Source organism: Mustela nigripes, chromosome 4 (genome assembly GCF_022355385.1).
Source record: "Mustela nigripes isolate SB6536 chromosome 4, MUSNIG.SB6536, whole genome shotgun sequence".
NCBI lineage: Eukaryota > Metazoa > Chordata > Mammalia > Carnivora > Mustelidae > Mustela > Mustela nigripes.
The window spans coordinates 48012329-48037310 of NC_081560.1; the positions used below are offsets into that span (position 1 = coordinate 48012329).

Sequence of the window (24982 nt, forward strand, 5' to 3'; positions counted from 1 at the left end):
CAGGGTTGTATTGTGCAAGAGCTCAAAATAAATGGCTTTGGGCCTCATTAAAAAAAAAAAAGCAAAAAAGCGGCTGCTTGTTGAAGTGGTTCTCCATCCCCACCATCCTTAACAGAAGTGTGTGAAGTCAAAATTTTTAACTCCATTCTGAGCAGAGCTCTTAAGCTTGGGAATACAAGGCAATCCTCTCCTCCGATCTGAGCTGGGAGGGGGCAGCCTGCCCTCCCAGGGAATGCTGGGTAGAGCCAGGGAGACAGGTGTCCGTCCCTGGTGACAGACATGGTCGGAGTTACTTGGCCTTCCGCGAGCTGGAACCTGGTATTCTGACCATGAGTTTGGCTCAGAGCCTCAGGATGTCTGTCCCCGCTGCCCCCGAGCTTGGGGTAAGCTCCTTTTAGTTCCAAAGTTTCTCATGGTCTTCTTTGCTTTAGCTATAAAGAAAAAGATTTGAGAGGAATTCCCACCGAAATGCAGATACCTGATAAGTGTAGAATGTAATCCCCTACCACAGACTTTTGCATTTACTAGGCCGATGAGCATGAAACTCTGGGGACAGACTCCTCCTGTGCATCGGCGTGTCAGACACAGCGTGTGTGTCTGTGTTGGGGCAGGGGTGTCCGTCAGCCTTGGTTATCTGTGGTTTGGGTCCCAGAGGCTAAGCAGTCCCTCTGCGGTGACACACAGGCCTGCCCCAGCTTCCACACTCTTGCTCAGCGAATTGCCAGCCCTGCCTGAGCCCTAGAGAAACCCTTCATCTGGCCTCTGCCCCCAGGGTGGTCCCTTTGTGCCTGGGAGCAGCCCATCTGGTCACTGCCCATCTGGTCACTGCCATTCCTTCTGCCCTGGGGACTGCAGGGGGGGCACACTGGAGGGGACGAGGGGCCAGGGCCGCTGCTGACCGTCCTTGCTCTTCTCTGGCCCCACAGGCAGTGAGTACGATGAGGAGGAGGTGGATTACGAGGAGTCGGACAGCGATGAGTCCTGGACCACGGAGAGCGCCATTAGCTCTGAAGCCATCCTCAGCTCCATGTGTATGAACGGAGGCGAGGAGAAGCCTTTTGCCTGCCCAGTTCCCGGATGCAAAAAGAGATACAAGGTAAAAGCAGGACCGTCACCTGGCATTAACTGCATTCACTGTGCGGAAAGGGGCAGGCCTACCCTGGGGAGCGGCTCCTGGCTTCTGACGCCTTCCTCTCCTGGGCCCTCCACGTGCCTAGTCTTCGCGGAGACACGGGCCTGGGGACAGGCAGGCCCCTGGTTTCTGGGGGTTTGGTGGGGCTTCCCCTTTTGCTGATCCAGGTGGGAGCTCTAGGGCAAAAGAAGGGTTTGGTGGCAAGATCGTGTCTTTGATGTTCTTCAGACTCACATCCTATCAGATATCAAAGTGTGTCGCCCATATATTTGCCAAACTTCCCCAGTGTTGGCTCTGCAGGGGGCTCACAGAGGATGACCTTGAAATCTTCAAAGGGGTAGACATAGGGTTCTCAGCTTTCAGCAGAGGAGACTCTTGCTCCCTTCCCCACAGCCCCACCACTGGCATGACCAAGAGAAAAGGGGGCTTTGTTATTTTTCTCACCAAACCTGTCTGTAATAGTGGACCCAGAACCCGTGCCTTTGAGAGCCTGACTGGGTGTCAGGAGTGACCAGGGACAATAAATCTTCTGTTAAGAAAACTCAAAGGAACAAAACAATGAAGGAGACAACATTCAGGGGTCAGTCCAGAGGGCAACTTAAAGAGCAAATGTGCACGCTTTCTCCTGAGGTGTTAGCAACTCTTTAAACTCCAATTGGGAGACAAAAATCAGGAACTGATGTGGTACATTTGATGATATGCTAATTTACCCATAGCTCAGCAGACTGACTTTTTTTAAGGCTTGAAAGATGTGTTGTAATAGCAGAGGCGTTTCTCATAATGCATCAGAAACACGCATATGTTTCTGAACACTAAACCAAACCAACCAAACAAAAAAACCTATTTCAGTATTTTTTGTACCAGCTGCTGATCTAAAAGTGGCCAGGGCTTTGCCTATGGAAACTAGGCGACCACGTGCTTATGGAATCTCATGGAAAGTCTGAATGTGCTTTGTTTAAAACCAAGACACCCTGGCGGAGGTGTGAGGATCCCCTTGGGGCCCGGGAGCTGCTGGGGCAGAACAGGACCCAGAGTGGCACGCGTCCGTTTTGTGTGTCAGGGATTTCTGTGTCAGGGACACGGAAGGCGGAGAGGAGGAAAGGCAGCCAGGTGGTTTCTTTGGGAGCCGGAAAAGCGTAGGGATTGCCAGACAAGGTCGTTTTACTGGAAGGTAGACCATACATTGCAGAGTTCTCCTTTTCTTTTTTTGTTTTGTTTCAAAGTAGAGAAAGCTAGACAGAGAGTTTTCTATCCTTGATTCCTGCCTGCTCACCAGATGCCACGTCTCTCCCTGCGGCTTCACGGAGCCATTCCTCGGGGCTGGGCTGTCTGCTGCCTTCTCTCAAGCGTCCAGACGCTGGTTTAAAGGTGGTCTGCACATCCACTATGTTAGAGGAGGGAGCAGATAATGACCCAGACTGAGGCTGACCCAAAACAAGGGGGTTGAGTGAAGGGGAGAAGCCACAACCTTGATTCTGGCTGAAGAAGAGGCACTCTCTCCTTCCTCACAGCCTTCCCCAACCACCCCCCACCCCGGTCACTTGTTTGCTTGTCATTAGTCTTTTGCTGTGGTTTTTCCTGGGTTTCCAGCAACTTCTCCTACAGTTGTCTACATCTGGGTTGATGGGGACTTGAGTATTCTTTCTGCACTGAAGGCCAAAAGAAAACTGAGCGAGGCCTGGGCTGTGGAGGCTGCCTGCTTCAGCACCATCAACTGACAAATGACATGGGCACCAATTAGTGGTCCCAATTTCCATGAGGGAAGTGTGAGTTTCCTTTTCTGGGCCAGCATGCCTAGTCATGCATGATACAGGGGACAAGGACAAACGTGTAACCAATCCTCCTGAACTGTTGGCTTGAGAGGAGTGTGGTCATGTTCCCTAGTATGACCTTTCTGCTGGTAAGTTACTGGCCGCAGGGCAGTGGTGTTCTCTCGTGCTTACTACTGCATCTTTCTGCCAGGGTATTGGTTTGAGGAAGGGCTAATGAGCTGGTGCTATGGGTCAGGCAGAATCCAGAAGTGCCGCCATGTTGTTTATGAGCCAGGGCTCACTTCAGACTTACCTCATTCCTTGCCCACCACTGGCTTCTTGGGCACAGACTCCAGATCAGCTCATCTCACCATTTCTTGGCATTTGCAAAAGCAAAAGATGAGGTATCTAATGTTCCAGACTGCCTAATGAGTAGGGCAGGAGAGAGGGGCCCAGTAGGACAGCTAGTCTCCATGCTGTTTCCCCTTATTAGTCCCTCTGCCTAGGATGCCCCCTTCCCCTCCTCCATCAGTACCTCTCATTTGAATTCCCCTCATTTCTCACAGCACAGCTCAGATGCCATCTCCTCTGGGGAGCCCTCACCAGTCTCCCAGACTGATTTCCCCACTCATAGACTGAAGTTCTAACCTCTGACCTTTCCACATGCTCTGTTCCTATCACTGGAGAACATTTACTACCTTATCACCCCAAGGGTCCGTACAGCTCATACACCACTCTCAGCACCAGGCACAGGTCTTGGACAGTAGATACTCTCAAGATAAAGGAAGAGGCAAAATGCGTGGGGAAGAGGACAGTGTGGGCCCCCCCCCCCCCCAGCTGACCACTAGAGCCCCAAAGCAATAGCATGATTGATTCTGCTGGATGTGTCCCGGACACATTCTAGGCTGAACAACAATCCCATCCACCTTGGTGCCACAGGCACCTTTCTTCAGACAAGAGAGGACTTCCCTAGTTTGTGATTGGGAATGGCTTTGAAAGATGGGTTGAAATGCTTTGACCTTTTTTTCCTTTGATAGTTTTTTAATATTAGAGTTGTTAGAATTAAAGGCATTTTGCTACTTTTAAGAACTAGAAAACAGAACATGCTGTCCCCTGGGAAGTTTCTCCGAAAGGGTCCCTGCGCTACATGGGGAAGGCTGACGGTTTTTGCACCATGAAGGAAACTTGGCCTCTGATGTCTAGATACACAACCAGGCAGGTGTGTTGCGGAAGGTTTTCCAAGAAGGGCACTTAATGCATTGTCCCCTCTCAGTGGATCTAAACCTCCTTGCCTTTCCGAAGGGTCCCATCAGAAGCCCTGGCTTAACTGACATCCTTTCTGGATTGCAACTTGGCAATAAATAATCCAGAACTTTTAAAAAACGTCCATATTCTTTCACTCCGTTAATTGTCCCAAAAAAATGTATCCCATGTATATGACCAGGGATGCAAAAGCTCATGTTCATCACATTCCCTATAGTCAGCACAAATTTGTGAAATACTGTACTTCTAACAACAGGGAAATGGAATAAAATCCTGCCATCAAAAAATCCTTCTTTCAAAAAAAAAAAGTAATGATGAATCCAGTTTCATCTCTCTCATGGGGAAAATACTGAAAAGGAGACCTCAGATATTAGTGATTATATCCGTTCTTTATGTCCCTTTGTATTTTCTAAATTTTGGCACTTGCCTACACTGGACACACATGCTTTGACAGAGAGGGTCAAAAGATGTGATTCCCACCTGACTCATCCCGGGTGTTGTCTGTGCAGCCACGCTGAGTCCAGTCAGGAGCAAGTCGCATCTCCGCTCTTGGGCTCCCTGGTGTCCCCACAGAGCTAGGAGTGGCTTTACTTTCTACCCTAACATCACCACCCCATCCGCCCCGCCTTCTGGTTTTGTTTGGTCTTTTTTTTCCCCCCATTTTTCTTCATCACACGCCAGTTATAACATGAAGGCCTGCAGGAAATTGAAAGTTGTGGTTTTTATATCAAGGGCGTGTCATATATTGTACTTACTCAGGTCTGAATACTGACAGCAAAGACCAAATAGAATCAGAACACCATGGCCCAGCTGCGTGTCCAGACTGTTTCATGACTGGATCTGGAGTGGCATTTTGAGAAGCACCTCTAAACAGTTTGTTGTCCCTTGACTGGTTCAGTTTTCTCATCAGGGCAGGTAGGTCCTGATGGTAGAACCCAGCGTGGAAATGAATGAATGCCATCCTTGCCTGGCCCCCCTCAACATAAATGTAAGGCCCAGTCTGCCCATGGGTGCTTACTTACTAACACAGCCATGCTGGGGCATGATTTGAGCAAGTAGAAAATGGACAAAAATTCTAGGTAAGATATTCTCATAGCTGTCTGGAAGCAAAACATAAGCTGTGTTTCTATATCAAGGGTTTACAGATGTCCTGAATTCCACTGCCCTGTTTTTTCTTCAGAAAGACCATTTTTTTGGCCATCCTGAGGATATGTTAATGTAACTGTAACATTCTTCCAAGTAGAAAAATCCAGAGAGGAAGCAAAGTTCTAGGCACAGAACTGTACTTCTTTATACATATATAAAGAATATATATTAGGTATATATTTTATGTATTCTATGCAACATTTGAAGAAGCCAGTACTTTCATTTTCAGAGTAATACAGCTTGCAACCCAGTCTGCACAGCCCACAAATATGACTGCTTAAAATGGGAGTTCATGCAAAGCCTACTATGTACACACCTGCCATGCAGGAGAAGTGCGACTGTAATCCAGAACCACACCAAGGTTGTCCCCCCGTCTGACACATTTTGATCTCATCTAATAGGTGATGTTTTGTCTTCTCCACAGAATGTGAATGGCATAAAGTACCACGCTAAGAATGGTCACAGAACGCAGATTCGTGTCCGCAAACCATTCAAATGTCGTTGTGGTAAGAGTTACAAGACAGCTCAGGGCCTGCGGCACCACACAATCAATTTCCATCCCCCGGTGTCGGCTGAGATTATCAGGAAAATGCAGCAATAACATGCTGGTCATAACTGTGCCAAGAAACCCTCACCAGCAGTTGCTGATTTTGAAAACAGCCACCTTTTTTCAGGGGAAGCATTCAGCAACCCTTTAAAGAATTAAATGCATGCTTTAAAATTTTTTCTGTAATTTTGGAATGATGTATCTTTGTAGAGTTAATGATTTTGTACATTTTGCACATGTAATCATCATACTCATTTTCATTACTTTGATATAAGGTGCTAAACAAAAAAAGCTCTAGGTTCTTCAGCACATTTCCCCCAAAACAATAAAATTGAGGGCATGTTGCATATTATTTAGTTGTATTGCAGTGATATCAACTGGGGGGAGGGGGTGGGGAGGGGCTGGCACTGAGATTTTTTCTTTTCCCCAAGATTGTAATGTGATTGAAGTTTTTCAACACATCAACTCACTATGTTCAAAACCAAAATAATACCTTCATTATCAAACTGGTTACCATGCCTTACATAATGGAGTTAGTATTTGTGAGTAGAGACTTTAGGTAATGGAAATATAAATAAGAATGTTTAACATAATATGCTAAAAATATTTTCATATTTAAATAACATACATAAAAGGTGTGCTTTCTGTGTTTTATATTATCTGCAAATCCTTCTGCCCCTTAAAAAGCTGAAAATCTTGCCATCTGACTTAGCAATCATTTTAGTGTTATAAATGGCATTTTTGTACAGAATAATCTATTCAGTTCACTCATTAATTTAATACACATTCATTGAGTGCCTGCTGGGTGCAAGGGATTCAGTTTATGCCTATTGATATTTCTGGACCAAGATACCAGTTTAGTGAAATACTTTTCCCTAAAATCTGTTAGGAAACACCTTGAAATACTGAAGTGCAAATTTTGTGTGTGTGAAATTTAGTTCTATCTTCATCTTTAGGTGAAGTTTTAAAGCACTTTGTAGTTCTCTATTGCCAACAGAGTTAACTGTTTTATGTGTTGCCAATTCTTGCAACCACTGCCCTAACAAACTGTGGGTTGCAAATAAAATTCCAAGCACATTTCAAAGAACTTTTTTGTTAAGACCCCTTATTGCCTCCTTTTCATGGTCATTGTGTTTTTAGACTTTTTTTTAAAGGCACATTTTCCATCACATTGTAGAGGTCTGTATTCCCATTGGAAATGTCTGTTTAGCTTTATAAAAACATTTTGCTGAAATATGAAATTGAGCCTTATTGACAATTAAGTGCTTCTTGCAGCAGGTGGTCAAAGAGTGACTAATATGACCCATTAGAGTGACCTACGTCTGGACCATTCCTGAAGTTTTTCTCACCAACAATACCATCATGCCTTGAGTGTTCTTTTCTCCCAAGTGCTATTCCTTAAACATGCAAGAGTTTACCAATTGCCTCATTATGCAATAAAAATTGCTCTGAGATGGCTAACTGCCCACAAAACTGGTGAAAAGCAAGCTTGAATTGCTTCTTTCTTCCCATGTTGTCATTTGATGAAAGTCTTACAGCTGGGAAGCAAGTGTCCCTCCCTCAATTTTTCAGACAGTTCGAAAGATGACCGTTCTGCTGGCCAGATGGGGTAAGCTTCTATATTCTTAAGTTGTGAATCCCTCATAATGAGGGATTTTAAAGTATTTATAAAGACACTGCCCTCTAAAACTTTCCTCAGATCTCTGAGAGTGGTCTTGGTCCTGAATATACAGTGTTATCTTACATGTTCAAAAGGGTGATCCAGACATGAGAAGCAACTAGTTGGTGCATAAGAAGGCCCTACTTGGATATTTCATACCTACCTACAATTGACCAAAATTTTTTTAGGCCAGCAATTATTATTTAGCTTCGCTCCTTCTAGTGCAACAAATTTAGGCTGGATCAGTAGTTCAACAGCTAAACAGTCATAAAATAGTCACTGTGCATGTTAAATTTCTTTCAACTATAAAACAAATTCAATTTCTATTTACTTATTCATTGTGACAGTATTACTAAACAGGTAAGGATGGGAATATTTTGTTATACCGTGTATAGTGAATGTATTGTACTGTGTCTGTGAAAACTGTGCTTTAAATTATATTTTCATATGTTTTGTTGGGGCCAGAGCACATTAAGTTTGAAAGCAACAGAGGTTTGTTTTAGAACTGAAGGCAACTTAATCAAAATTGCTGTCAAAAAAAGCTGCTTATAAATGTAAATGAAATCACATTTAAAATAAACTGCCTCTGACCCAAAATAAACATGGCTCTTTATTTTCATTAATGTTCATTACCACTCTAATACTGGAAGGATAGTTTTAAGGTTGGCATGCTCCATAATGAACTACACAAAAATGCTACCATTGACCATATTTTACCTGCATCTCCCAGGAACAAACATGGAGTCTTCAAAGGAGACTTGCAGTCAGCCATGTCTTGTTTTGCCCTACACTCCAAATTATTTTTAAGGAGTCCAGCAATACAAATTCTGCTTTCAGAAACAAACACAGGCAAGATGATGTGTATGCAGTTCACACATAGCACACTGAAATGCCACCACACTGAATATTAGGTTAACATCCAGCTTATTTGCTTAAGACAAAGCTTCAATATTTGGGTGACTTTTACAAAAGCAGCAAAATCAAAGTCAGTAAATTCTTAACATTCATATTTTAAGAGAAATACCATTCAGAAATTTGTTTAAAGGCCCAGACTAAGGGGAAAAAAGTTCAGACTTAATGAAAAGCTATCGCAAATAAATCTGACAACCAAATTACACATCTCCAAAAAAATGTGTCCTCTTTAATGTTAATGAGAATACTATACAGAGATATAACACATTGATTTGCGTTTATACATCACATTTTTAATCAAGAAAATGTGAAAAAGATATGGATACATTTTCTGTGATTTTATGCCACAAACACCACCGTTTAGTAGATCATTTAGTATGAAACAACTGCACTAACCTATCTTGTTCCATTTTCCCATTAGGTAGAAATACAACTTCAAGATGGCTTAAAAATAATTATTCAGGTCATTCTAAAATGTTTTAGTCATAAAATTAGCAAAATATGCCTTCTATTCCTACAGCAACATTTTAAATATAAAAAGGTTATGTGCTATACTGCAAGCATATGAGCTCATTCTACATGCATTTCCATTTCTAAAGAAAGTGAAAAAACCATCCTTTCATGGGGTAGATTATGGAAGTTTCTGTATTCAAAGAATTTGCAAGACTAATGATAAATTACTTTTATTACATAATATTTAGTAGTCATGCTCAATCGAGGTCAACAGAAACGTCTAAATATGCTAAATGACACACTACATATATATCTTTTCAGCATGTAACATTAAAATAATCCATCTCCTTTATTCATATAGTTTTGCAAATGGGAATAAATAAAGATACAAACACAGAAAAACTTTTCTTAAGCTGGTAAAATTAACAGGGGTTACAATTTTATTTACTGATAAGCTAAAGACAGACCCTGACCCTAGTAACAAACAGAAAACTCAAAAGTAGCACTTGTTCAAAAAAGAATGGCAGAGAGAGGGTGTGCAGAAATGATACCTTGTGGTCTCCAGAGTGGTCTATTTGAGGTGATTTTTTTTTTTAATTGTCAAACTGTATTACTAACTCAGAATAAAAAGTAACTAGTCAAAATTTAAAACATTCTGATCAAAATGGGTCTGCACATGCCTTTCAAAGCCCTGCTGGTCATAGTCAGGAGGGAACTGCTCGCTGCACATCGGGCACACCTTCCAGTGACTTTCAACGTGTTCTTCAAATTTGCTCTGATCATAGTTGGGAGGGAACATTAATTCACAGAGGGGACACTTCTTGTGAACATCAAAGCTTCAAGAAATAGGAAAATGAAAGAATTACATTATTTCTAATAAGTAAAATTTCTAATAGTATCCTCAAGATAGGACGTTATATTTTTCTAGTTAATTCACCCTAAATGACTTGGCTTGAAAGTCTTCAGTTACTTCAGAAACCTCTTTCTGCTTCTTAAATACTTGCTTCTGACAACTGTGTAAACCACTGATAAATGATAAAGCCTCTAAATTGAGTTTCACAATTAAAGTAACAAAAACATTTTCATTAAAATTCCCCAAAATGCAAGCATATTACATAAAATAAAGGTTATTAACAAGAATTCCTCAATTTCTAATTAACAGAAAATACCTTTTGTAAAACTATAAAGATAAACGGAACATATTATTTCCCAAAGTGTATTCATTTGAGCTTAACAACTATAAGTATTTATTAGCACTAGTTCTCAAAGTACTACATCCATCAGCATCATCTAGAACATGTGTTAAAACATATTATTGCTGGGATGCCTGGGTGGCTGGGAGGTTAGGTGTCTGCCTTTGGCTCAGGCTGTCATCTCAGGGTCCTGAGATAGAGTCCCCAAGGTCCAGCTCCCTGCTCAGCCGGGAGTCTGCTTCTCCCTCTCCCTCAGTCCCTCCCCGCTGCTCATGCTCTCTCTTAAAAGAAAAAGGCGGGGAGCGGGGGGAGGACATATTGTTGGGACCCACACCAAGAGTTTCAGGTTCAGGAGGTCTGGGGTACAGCCTGATCATATGCATTTCTAATAAGTTTCCAGGGACCGTACTTTGAGAACCACTCATCTAACATAATCCGAATTCTACACCAGAAAGAAAAAAAATTACCTGGAATCAAAGCAAAAACCTGTTCCATGCCCACGTAAATGCTGACTTGGAGGATCAGGAGCACTGGGCACATTCTCTTCTTCCTAGGCAAAGAATAATTTTGCAACTTTTGAAAAACGTGAAACAATATAAATTCCTTAATTCAAGATTAGTATGAAGGAATTAAGAATTACCCTTTCTAAAATTTTACAAAAGTAATCAGATTTTCACATAAAGGTATAAAAGTCAATTTTTACAGAGCATTTCACAATGGACTGAGTCTTCTTGAAATAAAAAGCAGTACTTAGTGGAACAGAGACTACACCACACCTCTATGTGTGAATAAAGTATGGATCTATAGACTTTTTGAACCTCTATATAGGTAACCTTTTGACCTTATCATTCCATACACTAGGTGCCCACTTTCATAAAAATCTTAAGACTGCATTATTTTTCCTATTATTCTCATTCAATAAATTTTGCAAGACAGTATTCCTCTTTTGACAACATACTGCATGACATACAGAAATTACAAAAGAAAACTAGTAAAATATGAGTTTGCATGTATATGTTCTTGGGCACACAGGCTTATCAAGCTGGAAAACCATGTTTAAACAAAGCAGTGTACCAAACTATAGGGTTCAAAACCCTGTTGTGAAAGAATGAAATTCAGTATTAAATATCTGACTAACAGACTGTCCAGTAAGTGTCCTAAAAACCTATATAAATCTGAAAGAAAACACTGGTTTGGATTTCCTTGCCCACACAACCCTGTGGTTCACTTTTTTCTAAAAGTAGGCTCCATATCCGATGTGGACCCCAACATGGGACTTGACTCATGACCTAGAGATCAAGACCTGAGCTGAGATCAAAAGCCGGACACCTAACCAACTGAGCCAACCAGACACCCGCCCCACTGTGGTCACTTTTTAGAGAGATCTGTATGCTCTCTCTCAATAGCCAAATAGAGACTCACTTCACATCAAAAGCAGTCACATCTCCCAAAAGCCCATCTGCTTTATTCCTGAGAGCTCTGTTAGCTGCTCTCATGTTATGAACCAACAGTCTGTAAAGAGATCAGTAGGCATACAGGGACTGATGGAAGTCCCTATACGGCCGGGTAGTTATGCTTATTCCAGAGCTGCTATTAATGGGCTAAGTAGTCAAGTCTGTCACATAAGAGGTACTAAGAAAATGTATGTGGTGTGAAATTCAAATGAACCAAAAGACAAACTGATTTATCTTGCTGGGGGGGCAGAAGGTAGGGGAGGTTACCTGGCTATTTTGATGATTATCCCTTCCTGGAAGGTCCAAGAAAGGGTAGGGCCTCTTTATTATTTTGTGTTTATCACATAAGAAAATATTTTTGCTTATATAGGATTCCCTCCTAAATAACCCACTATGTACATATTTTTTCAGTGTGGTAACATTATAATAATTCCTGTTTCCTTCACTTAGTTTTGCAAAATTGGAAATAGAGTTTTAAAAAAAAAACTTGCTAATCTTCAGTAAAATTAAGAGGTTACAACTGTTTTTATTGATAAACTAAAGACTGACCCTGACCCTAATTAACACCAAACTCAAAATAGCTCTTGGTCAGTAGAGTGTGATAGAGGGGTGCCTGGATAGCTCAGTCATTAAGCATCTCCCTTTGGCTCAGGTCATGATCTCAGGGTACTGGGGATCAAGCCCGTGTGAGGCTCCCTCCCTGTTTCTCTCTCCCTCTACCACTCCCCTTGTATTCTCTCTCTAGATATCTGCCAAATAAAATCTTTTAAAAATTATTTACTTGAGAGAGAGAGAGAGAATGACAGAGAGGGAGCATGAGAGGGGAGAGGTCAGGAGAAGCAGACCCCCTGCTGAGGAAGAAGCCCGATGCCAGGACTCAATCCCAGGACTCCAGGATCATGACCTGAACCAAAGGTAGTTGCTTAACCAACTGAGCTACCCAGGTGCCCCTAAATAAATAAAATCTTAAGAAGTGTGATAGAGGGTACATGGAAGTGATACCTTGTGGTCTCCCATCGTGGCCTACTGGAGGTGATTTTTTCTTTAACTGCTAAACTGTACTACTAACACAATAAAAACCAGTCAAAATACAAAACATTCTGATCACAAAGAGTCTGTATGTCAAGAGGAAACTACTCACTGCACAGAAACAAGATAGGTAACTAGCCTAATAAGGGACTGAAAAACTGGGGAATAGAAGACTTCATACTTAAAGAATCAAGTCTACAGTAACTAAAATTAAAAGCAGTTTTAAGTCTGTAGGTACAAAGAGGTAAGACGATATAGTTGAATCAGCTAAACCTATTATGTTGACAATAAATTGTTGATTCTGTGCCACAGTATTCTAGCTGCCAGATTGGGCCTTCCAACAGCAATACTTGACAATGAATTTGCTTAAAGAACTACATATAATATAATGACAATGAATACAATTTCCTTATTTATCTCTGAGAAAGAACAAATTTTAGAATTCCGAAATACTATCGAAACGAATAATGGAAGAGAAAAGAAAGGTCTTGGGGCTCCTGGGTGGCTCAGTGGTTGAAGCCTCTGCCTTCAGCTCAGGTCATGATCTCAGGGTCCTGGGATCGAGCCCCACACCGGGTTCTCTGCTCAGCAGGGAGCCTGCTTCCTCCTCTCTCTCTCTCTGCCTGCCTTTCTGCCTGCTTGTGATCTGTCAAATAGATAAATCTTTAAAAAAAAAAAAAAAAAACCTCCACTTTCCAGGGACGAAAAATATAGCCTACCCCAATTTACTGCTTCCATGAATCAGCTAACAACAGAGTTTGCTGCTAAACTGCTAGACTTAAACCCAGTTAGAACCTATCTAACATATTAACCATCAGGGGGAAAGGAGGAAGAAACTCACTTTTTTTTTGCCTTTATACTTTCTAAACCATATACAATTTGGTAATGCTAACCCCATGATTCTGTATCTTCTACTACCTAATACCTAATAAAAGGGGAGAGGTACTCAACAGAATTCTAAATGATAGGAGAAGTAAGTGCTCATGAAATAAGAGATCACCTACTCAGTTTAAAACCACAAACTGTCTTAAGTTCTCTGAGTAGCCAATTCATATAAAGTCTCGTGTGTGTGTGTGTGTGTGTGTGTATACACACACTTAGAAATGAGAAAGCAAGGGCACCTGGGTGGCTCAGTCAGTTAAGTGCCTGCCTTCAGCTCAGGTCATGATCCCGGGGTCCTGTGATGGAGTCCCAGGCCACCCTGTCAGCGGACAGCCTGCTTCTCTCCTTCCCTCTGCCTGTTGCTTCCCCCTGCTTCTGCTCGGTCTTTGTCAAATAAATAAATAAATAAATAAAATCTTTTAAAAAAGAGAGCAGGCTTCCAACAAAGATGCAGAGGAGGAGGACCCTATATTCACCTTGCCCCAGGCTAGATAACAGGTCAGTGCAAATAACCCAAAAAAAACCCTTCAAGACTGGCAGAACAAACTCCAAAACAAAATGGAGAGAAAGGCTACACAAGAGATGGTAGGAAGAGCAGAGATGTGGTGAGCTCAACCTGCAGGTCTGGCTACCAAAGGGAGCCAGAGGAACAGAAACGTGTAAGAAACAACTATCAACACCATGTGCCTACAAAGAGAAGATGAATCCCCACAGCCATTTGGCTCTGAGTATTAGATGAGCCAAATTTCATGAATTCTTAAAACCAGTGGGGACCTCAATCCTCTGGAACTTTAAAAATCAGCAGAAAGCCCAGAGGGCAATAGGAAGCCAAATCCCTGTCCTTAATGAAACAGCATAGGAAACAGCTCGCAGAGATACAACTTGCAGCAGCAGCTTGAAAAGTCCTTTGGGGGCACACAGGAGAGAGAGTTAGTTGCTAATGTCAGAGTTCACTAAAGAACTTCTCTAGGAACAAAGGATCTGGCAGGTGCTATTTCTCTCCCCCACAAACTCCCCCAGCATAACCACCTGGTCACCTATGTGAACCAGCAGGGCATCAGCACTCGCGAACTTGCTTACACCATGCCCCACCGGCTCCAGCCAGGACTGCTCTAGGTCCAGGACTATGGCTCCCCTCCCTAAGACAACCTGTGCAAACCCTGCCAATACTGACTCATCTGAACTCCAGTAGAGGACACACACTCTGAAACTGCACCACCTCCACCCATACACACTTTGCACAGCAGCCCTGTGGAAGCTACACCTCCCCTGTGCAAGACGACCACAACACATACAACTTGCACACCTGCCTGCCTGCACTTTGGGGAGTAGCCACAGCCAGCCCTATCTTAGCAGTGGCTGCTCATCAAATCAAAACACAAGAAACAACAAGTGTTGGCGAAGATACGGAGAAAAAGGAATCAGTATGCACTGTTGGTAGGCAATGCAAACTGATGCAGCCATTGTATAAAACAGTATGGAGGCTCCTCAAAAAGTTAAAAACAGAACTACCCTACAATCCAGTAACCACACACTGGGCATTCACCCCAAAAATACAAAAACCTAATTCAAAGAGATACATGCACCCCTATGTTTAATGCAGCATTACTTGCAATAGCCAAATCAGCCCAAGTATCCCTAGACAGATGAATGGATAAAGAAGATGTGCTATACATATATACTACGGAATATTTACTCAGCCACAAAAAAGAATTAAATCTTGCCATCTGCAATAACATGGACGGAGCTAGAGCATATAATGCTAAGTGAAAATAAGTCAGAGGACAAATAGCAAGATTTCCCTCAATGTAGAATTTAAGAAACAAAACAAAAAGCAAAGGAAAAGGAGAGAGAGATAAACTAAGAAACAGTCTTAACTACAGAGAACTGATGATTACCAGAGGGGAGGGAAGTATACTTATCATGATGAGTACTGAGTAATGTACAGCATTCTTGAATCACTATACTGTATACCTGAAACAAATACTACACTGTATGTTAACTATACTGCAATTAAATAAAAAAGAAAAGCAGGATCTCCATTACTTCTCAATTGTTATTTTTTCTCCATATTCAGAAATAAATTCTAAATGGACCAAAAGCCTAAATAGAAGAGCAAAGACTACAGAAAACCCAGGGACAAATCTTCCTGTGAATTATGCAATGGTTTCTGAGATCTAACAACAAAAATACAAGCAAAAATAGGATAAATTTAACTTCATCAAAATTTAAAAACTTGAAGGGGATTCCTGGATGGCTCAGTTTAGTGTCCAACTCTTGACTTCAACTCAGGTCATGATCACAGGGTCATGAGATCAAGCCCTGTCAGGCTCCGCACTGGACATGGAACCTGCTTAAGATTCTCTCTCCGTCAAACAAAACAAAACAAGGGGGGAAAAAAAAACCTGTTGCTTCACATACTGTTATTTCTGAGGAGCAAGAGTTTAGACCCATGTTCCCATTGCTGGGGCACCACCATATCAAACTCACAGGGTACTATGGGATAATTTTAATTTTCGAAGTTAACGAAATATGCAGAAACACTCCATATTTGAGCAACTAGTTCAAAACAGCTCACAGTTTTCAACATTAGCTCACAGTTTCAACATTCCCTTCACTGACAGCTTATCTTTGAGAAGCAGTCTGTCCAATCTAATTCCAAGGTTTGAGAAGGTTTAGAGTTGTCAACAACCATATACATCCCATTAGTAACTGTGCTTATTTAATGAAAAACATTATCTCAATTCAGTATACACTTTTTTTTTCAAATGGTTAGGAATTATTAGGAAATGTGTTAAGCATTTCTTTTGGCCTATAGGGTATCATAAAAAAAAATTTAGACACCCCAAAGGTGCCATGAACTGAAAGTTTGGGAACCTCTGGCTTAGTCTATTTGATAGGCTGATCGGTGGTTAGGACCACAGCTCCTATAGCCAAATTGATGAGGTTCAAATCCTCATTTGACTGTATCCTTCCTTACCAGTAGCTGTGTGATGAAGCAAGCCAATTAATCCTTCTGTTTCCTCCATTACAAAAGAAAACATTTAATAGTTCCTACCTCACGGGACTGCTATAAAGAACAAATGAGTTAACATATTTAAATAGCCAAGCACTAGCTGGCAAATTGAGCTGAAGTGTTTGGTGCCTTCACCATCATAATTATGATGCTATAGTTATTGCTATTGCAATTATTAGGGGAAAGGGAGTCACAAAAGGCATCTCACCTGATAGCTGACCTATTTCTGGTGTAGAAAGGAGATCTGGCAAGTTTATGACTGGAGTAGGCTTGAGAAAGGCAGCCTCAACCCTGACTCCGAGGTCCTATGGCTCTTAATTACTCCCAAGGCAGGAACCAGTGAAAAGGAACAGGTCAACTGAAATCTGCTTCAAATATTCTGGAAATTACTCATTAAAATATTTCACTTCCAAATGATTTTTGTTATTGTCATAGCAAGATTTTTCAAAAAGTCTAAATGTAAATAAAAATTAGTTTCTGTCTAAAGTGAAAAAAATCTTCTGATTGCAAAATACAATTATCCAAGGTGTGCCTATTAAGAGTCCTTCCATCTCATTACCAAATCTAAGCATGTCAGCAAATGAGCTCAAGACTCTAACACTACTTCTCATGGGTTTGCAGGAGGGCAAAGCACACAGATCAGAAAGAACATTCTGCTAATTAAACTGAAGCAGATGACTATGGAAGAGAAGGGCTTGTCACATGTAACATCTGTGCCAAGAATGATCAGATTAAATATGCAAAATGTGAAGTAAAGGTGTGGAAAAAGCAGTAAGATTATACTCTAGACCTTAAATAGGCTACAAAAGTTCTGACAGTTTTCCTAATTATTCCCAGTAATGGACATAGGAGGCCAAAAGGCAGGAGAGAAAAATACATTTTTCTCCATTATGGGTGTTGAGCACTAGGGCTAAAATCATGCCTGTCTGAACACTGATCAGTTTCTGCAAAGGTTAATAGCAATTAAATGCAGCAAACTAGATTAAATGAGAAACAGGTCATGATACCGCTGTACTTGCAAAGAGCACGATAAAGCATTTCTTCTAAATTCATCTTAATGCACAGGAATTCAAAAAAAAAAAAAAAACTTTTGTGAGGAAAAGAATTTATTTATTAAATGGTGAAAAAAATCTCTTAAAAATAAAAATGACGTGCTACACAAACTAACTCAAATTATCAGTAATGGGTTGCTGAAAAATTATTAAATACTAATCATATCTAAAAGACTTACCCAGAAAAAAAAAACTATGGTAATACACTTCTCTTTTCTTTTTTTAAAGATTTTATTTGTCAGAGAGAGAGAGTGTGAGAGCACAAGCAACGGGAGAAGCAGGAGTTTCTCACATAAGGAACAGGGAGCCTGATGTGGGACAATCCCAGGTCTCTGGGATGATCACCTGAGCCGAAGGCAAACGCTTAATGGATTAAGCCACCCAGGCTTCCCTACACTTCTCTTTTCTGAAGATAATCTAGTCCACCTTAAAATTTAAAGTGGGGTATAATGCTAAAATTAAATGATGCAGTATACTAAAGCATAATAGTCATTAACACTGCTTCTTCCAACCTACTACATCTGCAATCGAAAGAACATAGTAAATTACTTAATGATAATTAAACTGTGACTATAGCTAATAATTTATCATATATTTGAAAGTTACTGAGGGTAAATCTTAAAGTTCTCATCACAAAGGAAATGAAAAAATGTTAACTATGTGTGATAACAAATATTAACCAGACTTATAATAATCCTTTCATGACATATACAAATACTGAATCATTATGTTGTACACCTGAACTAATAAAGGTCTGTATCAATTATATCTCAAAAAATTGTTTTAAAGAGTAAACTGATAACTTCGATATTGAGGTCATTCTCTGAACTTAATCTTTTACATTAGTAAAAGTATCCTGAAGTATATTAATGGTTGTTTTTTTTTTTAATTTAAATACAAGCAGGTTTTTCCAAAAATTAAACAACCACATGTATACACAAGCACACACACTCTCTTTTCCACAAACAGAACTCTCTACATGAAACAAAAAATAAAAGGAACAAGCTCAGAAAATAGAAATTCAATTTACTTTACTATCCTCAGAGTCTTCTAAACCATCGGGCCGACTAAGGTTTCGAGCAGGCTGGCTACAGACAACATTATCTTCCAGTCCCCAGGAAGGTACTCTCACAGGTGGCCTTTGGATTTCATCTGGATAAAAAGCACCATCTGCTCCATCTGAAATAAAAATTTTGGAAGTGAAACCTGGTACTATAATTAGAATCTCCATGTACAGCTATGATGAACAGGATATAAAAAACCATTTTTATGCATCAAAAAATGTCTTTTTAACCCAAGTCATTTCTAAAAATAAGAATATAAGTAAATAGACTACTCATTTGTGCTTCAGGACTCCTTGACAAACCCAGTTACTGTTAAACATTAAAATTACTCGTTACGAGATAATGTTTCTATTAGAGTGAACTGTACCAGTAGTTCTCTAGTTCCCATTAAGATAGATACAAACCAAAAAATACTCAGTTAATCCCAAACCAAAATTATTTTAATAACCTCTGGCTTCCTGTGCTGCATAAGGATTACCATACTGCAGAACTGGCTGTGTATGTGGCACTGTGGCAACATGACCATTTTGCTCTGAGCATGTGTTGAGACACTGTGAGATCTTTTGAGGACTCTGGGAATTCTGACCTTCCATTTTCCTTTCTGCTTGATCTTCTAGATTCCTTTTAAGTTCCTAAAATTAACCAAAAAAAGGTGGAAAGCATTCATATATTTCATAGTAAGGGCTGCATTAAACATTTAGCTAAAACATAATAAAATTATTTCCCTATTATGTTTAAAGAATACAACTGAAAAGTCTAGCTCTTGAACTTCTCATAAATGTCCCTTCCACATATAACATATCAAGCCTGATGTATTTTCAAATTTATTTGTGCCAAGAAGTTGCCCTTTTTATTGAACTAAAAGGAAACTCTGAATTTCTTACAATTTAGTTATTAATAAAAGCCAAAGGACAAAAAGCAACCCAGACTGCTTCTCTAGTAAACTCAAACATATAAGAAAACTTTTTAATATTTAAAAATACTAATCCCATATAAACTCTTTCAAAAATTAGAAGGAAAAAAAAAAACACGTCTAGGGACACTGGAGTAGCTCAGTCGCTTAAGCGTCTCCCTTCACCTCAGGTCATGATCCTAGGGGTCTGGGATGGAGACCCACACTGGGTCCCTTGCTCAGCAGGGAGCCTGCTTCTCCCTCTACCTGCCAATCTCCTGCTTGTGCGTGCATGCACTCTCCCCTGACAAATAAAATCTTAAAACAACTACAAAAAAATACTTCTGAACTTACTTTATAAGGCCAATACTATTCTAATACCAAAGTCAAACAGTGACATCACAGGAAAACTGCAGACCACATTCCTCATGACTACTGATGCAAAAATCCTTAAGAAATCAAATCCAACAATATTTTAAAAGAATGTAACATAATTATAAGGGTTGTTTTTGTTTTTTAAGTATTTATCCATTTATTTGACAGAAAGAGCAAGCACAAGCAAAGGGAGCAGCAGGCAGAGGAAGAGGGAGAAGCAGGCTCCCTACAGAGCAAGGAGCCCAACATGAAACTTGATTCTTGGAGCCTAGGATCATGATGCCCCAACCAAGTGGGTTTTTACCAAGAAAAGCAAATTTAGCTAACATACAAAAATCAATATAATTCACTATGTTCACAGACTAATGGGAAAAAAAATATGATCATTTAAACAAGTGAAGAAACATTTTATACAATTCAACAGGCATTCATATTATTTTTTAAATCTCAGATACCTAGAAATAAAAAGGAACATCCTTAATATAAAAAGACAGTTCAAGGGGCGCCTGGGTGGCTCAGTGGGTTAAGCCGCTGCCTTCATCTCAGGTCATGATCTCAGAGTCCTGGGATCGAGCCCCGCATCGGGCTCTCTGCTCATCGGGGAGCCTGCTTCCTCCTCTCCCTCTGCCTGCCTCTCTGCCTGCTTGTGATCTCTCTCTGTCAAATAAGTAAATAAAATATTTTAATAAAAAAAAAAAAAAAAAAAAAAAAAAAAAAAAAAAAAAAAAAAAAAAGACAGTTCAAAACCCTACAGTGAATATTAACAGTGAAAAACCAATGATTCTACTTAAGATCAATAATGAAACAAGATGTCTGCTCTCACCACTTCTACTCAATACCGTACTGAAGATTCTAAACAGTGGATTAAGGCAAGATTAAGGTAGACTGAAAAGAAGTAAAGTCATCTTTATTCAGAGGATATCATCCTCCTAAGGAATCTACAGAACTAGGAGAATGAGGAGATTTAGCAAGGCTGCAATGTATACATGATCAATACATAAAATCAACTGCATTTCAGTATGTAAGAAACACACAATAAACATGAAGTTTTTAAAAGATATAATTTATAGTAGAATCCCTAGATATTAAATTCTCAGGAATAAATTTAGTAGAAGATGTTCAAAGTCTGTACACTAAAAACAAACATGCTGTGAGAAATTAAAGGGAATCTCAATAAACAGAAAAATACACCACATTCATGTACCGGGAAACTTGGCATTTTTATAAATTCCTCCGAAACTGATCTATACATTCAATGAACCCTAAAATACAAAGGTCCTGAAATAGCTCATTTTTTAAAAAGAACAAAGTTGAAGACTTACATTTGAGAGATAGAGTGATAAAATCAAGAGAATAGAATGCTGATATACAGATAAACACACAGATTAAGGGCTGGCAACATTTTTCCATAAAGGGCCTAATAGTAGATATTTTCAGGTTTGTATTTTCAGTTCTGTCAGAACTATTCAACTCTGTCTCTGTTGTTGCAGCCATAAAGTAATGCCTAAATGAATGGGCATGGTCATAGGCTAATAAAACTTTATTTACAAAATAGGCCATGAGCCGTATTTGGCTTGCAGATGTTAGTTTGCAGACCCCTGATATAAATCAATAAAACAAAAGACAGAGTCCAAAAAGAAACCCATACTCATAGTCAATGTAACAGAGATGCAGAAATTCAATGAAGGAAAAGGATAGTCTTTTAAACATAAGCTTAAAAGAATGGGTATCTACAAGTACATTTTTATTAATATATTATTATAATATATATTATTATATAGATAATATTATATATTATTATATATATTATTTGTTTCAGTAAAAATAAATTTTGACTATATATCACATCATACAAAAAAAAAATTTATTTCACTTTATTATGTTTTTAAGTAGGCTCCACGCCCAGCATGCAGCCTAACACAGGTCTTGAACTAACAACCCTGAGGTAAGTCCTGAGGTGAGATCACAAGTCAAATGCTTACCTCCTGAGCCACCCAGGCACACCCCCCCCATAAGATTATTTCAAATGGATTAGAAATCTAAGCTTAAGAGCTAAAGCTATAAACCCAGTGAAAGGAAAAAAAGGGTAGGGGAGTCTTTATAAACTTGGATTAAGCAAAAATTTAAGATACAACATAAACAGCATGAACCATTAAGAAAATATTGCTAAATTAGACTATTTCCAAAATTAGAAGGTTTTGCTCTTCAAAGGTATTTTTAAAAACAAAAAGGCACTGGAAAACAGTACAGAGATTCCTCAGAAAGTTAAAAACAGAGCCACCCTATGACCCAGCAATTGCACTACTAGGTATTTACTCCAAATACACAAATGCAGTGATCCCAAGAGTCACTTACGTACCCCCAAGGTTTCCAGCAGCAAGGTCTGTAATAGCCAACTATGAAAAGAACCCAGACGTCCATCCATAGATAAATGGATAAAGACAATGTGGAATAGGTGCTCCTGGGTGGTTCAGTCATTAAGCATCTGCCTTTGGCTCAGGTCATGACCCCAGAGTCCTGGGAAAGAGCCCTGCACTGGGGCTCCTGCTTGGTGGGGAGCCTGCCTCTCCTCCTCCCGCTCCTTGTATTCCCTCTCTCATTATCTGTCAAATAAATAAAATCTTCAAAAAAAAAAAAAATGTGGTAGGGGCAGCTGGGTGGCTCAGTGCATTAATAAAGCCTGTGCCTTCGGCTCAGGTTATGATCCCAGGGTCCTGGGATCGAGCCCCACATCGAGCTCTCTGCAAGTAGCCTGTTTCTTCCTGTCTCTCTGCCTACTTGTGACCTGTTAAATTAAAAAAAAAATATATATATATTTTTTAAATGTGGTGTGTGTATATATATACAATATTATTCAGCCATCCAAAAAATGAATCTTACCATTTGCAATGACATGGACAGAACTAGAGGGTATTATGCTAAGAGAAGTCAATCACAGAAAGACAAATTATCACATGATTTCACTCATCTGTGGAATTTAAGAAACAAAGGATTAAAGGGAAAGAGAGGGAAAAATAAAATCAGACAAAATCAGAGAGGGAGACAAACCACAAAAGATAATATATTAAGTATAATCAGGCGCCTGTGTGGCTCAGAGGGTTAAGCCTCTGCCTTTGGCTCAGGTCATGATCTCAGGGTCCTGGGATCGAGTCCCGCATCAGGCTCTCTGCTCAGCGGGGAGCCTGCTTCCTCCTCTCTCTCTCTCTGCCTGCCACTCTACCTGCTTGTGATCTCTGTCTGTCAAATAAATAATATAAAATCTTTAAAAAAAAAATTAAAAAAAAAGATAATATATTAAGTATAATAAACAGGGTTCTGGAGGAGAGGCTGAGTGGGGGAATGGGGTAACTGGGCGATGGGCATTAAGGAGGGCATGTGATGTAATGAGCACTGGGTGTTACATGTATCTGTTGGATCAATCACCAAACTCTACCTCTGACAGTAATAATACACCATGTAAATTAATTTAATTTAAATAAAATCCAAAAATAAATACAAATTAAAAGGCAAGTTTCCAAGACATATGAAAAAGGAATTATACTGAGAATATATAAAGAACTCTTAAAACCAAATATAACCAATAAAGATAACCCAATTAAAAAATAGGTAAAGATCTCAACACTTCACAAAAGAATATATATGAATGCGGACACCTGGCTGGCTCAGTTGGTAGAGTACTCTTAATCTGAGTCAAAAATTCAAGCCCCATGTTGGACAGGGTTTTAAGTTTATATACTTAAAAATATATATACATAAGTGAATGGCCTGTAAGCATATGAAAAGATGCCCAGCACCACTAGTCATCAGGGAAATTAAAACTTAAACCTATACCTTATACTTAAAACTGCACATCTACCAGCATGACTAAAATTAAAACCCAACAATACGAAATACTAATGAGGCTACAGAGCAACTAGAATGCTCATACACTGCTAGTGGGGATGCAAAATGGAACAGCCACTTTGAAAAACAATTTGGCTCTTTCTTAAAAAAAAGTAGCCATCACGTAAGAAGGCGATTCCATTCCTGGGCATCTACTCAAGAGAAATGAAAACCTATGTCCACAAAAAGACAGGAGAATGTTCATAACATTGTTCATAGCAAAACACTAGAAATAATCCATGTATCTATCAGCTGGTAAGAGGATTAATGTCCAACCACCGAATGGGTAAATGCTGCAAGACTGCATTTACATGAAATGTTAGAAAAGGTGAAACTATATAATAGCAGAAGGTAGATCAGTGATGGTCTGGGACTGGACATAGCTGATGGAGTTGACTAAAAATAAGCATGAAGGAACTTTGTGCAGTAATGTGAACATTCTATAGTTTGAATATAATGGTATTTACAGAACTATATATATTTACCAAAATCCATCAAATTGCACTTAAAATAGGTGGGATTTATTGCATATAAACTATACCTCGATAAAGCTGTTAAAGAAAAAAAAACAAATTTTAACAAAAGATGTAAGTATGGAAAATTTCATCTCTAAAGTAAAACTCAACTGGTTTTGCTGAATGTCATCCCATGAGAACAGAGATGAGAGTCTATGTCAGCAAATTTTTACCTATATAAATGATCATTAAATAAAGTCAACTTAAAAGAGAGTAAGTCATTATCACTGAAAGCAAAACTGGTAAACATGAAAAATTCAAGTCAATTTAGGTTTGAGAAGAGATACAGCAAAGTTCCCTCAAGCACATGGAAAGAGCACAGAAGATAGGTGAAATAATAACATACTGTAGGATTGGGTAAATGCATGATAGGGCTAGAGCACAAGGCACATGTTAAGAGCAAGAGAAAAGACAAGCTGAAGGCCTGATGTGCCAAACCTGTATCACACAGTTTATAACAATGGGCCTAACAATTGTAATATGGCTCTTTAGCAAAGTTATTCTAGGCAAGTTATACTGGGCACACTTGAAATTGGACATAACTTGCAATTAGCAACAACCAGAGGGATGGGACAAGGTAGACTAAAGTCCAACAGAACTGGATTTGCCCATCAGCTCCAGCACTAGTAATCCTGAAGAACTTTTCTTCTCCAGCCCTAGGAGGACTGAGAAATTAGAGGAGTGTTTAGAACACAGCATGTCCTCAAAGAAGGTTCCCTCATCTCCCGCCATGACTCAGAAAGCGCTGCCATGTAGTTCAGAAT

General features: G+C 39.8%; 2 protein-coding genes across 3 annotated transcripts in view; one reads left to right on the forward strand and one right to left on the reverse strand.

Moving 5' to 3' along the window:
• Positions 1-8532, forward strand: part of JAZF1 (JAZF zinc finger 1) — a 322039-nt gene extending 313507 nt beyond the window's left edge. Inside the window, exons 4-5 of the mRNA XM_059396668.1 lie at positions 927-1096; positions 5717-8532. Of these exons, the coding sequence (XP_059252651.1) occupies positions 927-1096; positions 5717-5893 (347 nt within the window). The 3' untranslated portion in view covers positions 5894-8532. The remainder of the gene's footprint in view (positions 1-926; positions 1097-5716) is intronic.
• Positions 8533-8620: 88 nt separating this feature from the next.
• The window catches only part of TAX1BP1 (Tax1 binding protein 1), an 80733-nt gene continuing 64371 nt past the window's right edge, over positions 8621-24982 (reverse strand). Inside the window, exons 16-19 of one of the 2 annotated variants that reach the window (XM_059396667.1) lie at positions 19141-19186; positions 18521-18669; positions 10525-10607; positions 8621-9700 (exon numbers count right to left, since the gene is read on the reverse strand). In XM_059396667.1, coding sequence (XP_059252650.1) covers positions 9499-9700; positions 10525-10607; positions 18521-18669; positions 19141-19186 — 480 coding nt within the window. In that variant the 3' untranslated portion in view covers positions 8621-9498. Of the gene's footprint in view, positions 9701-10524; positions 10608-18520; positions 18670-19002; positions 19187-24982 lie in introns of both variants that reach the window. The other variant, XM_059396666.1, reaches the window with a different exon arrangement.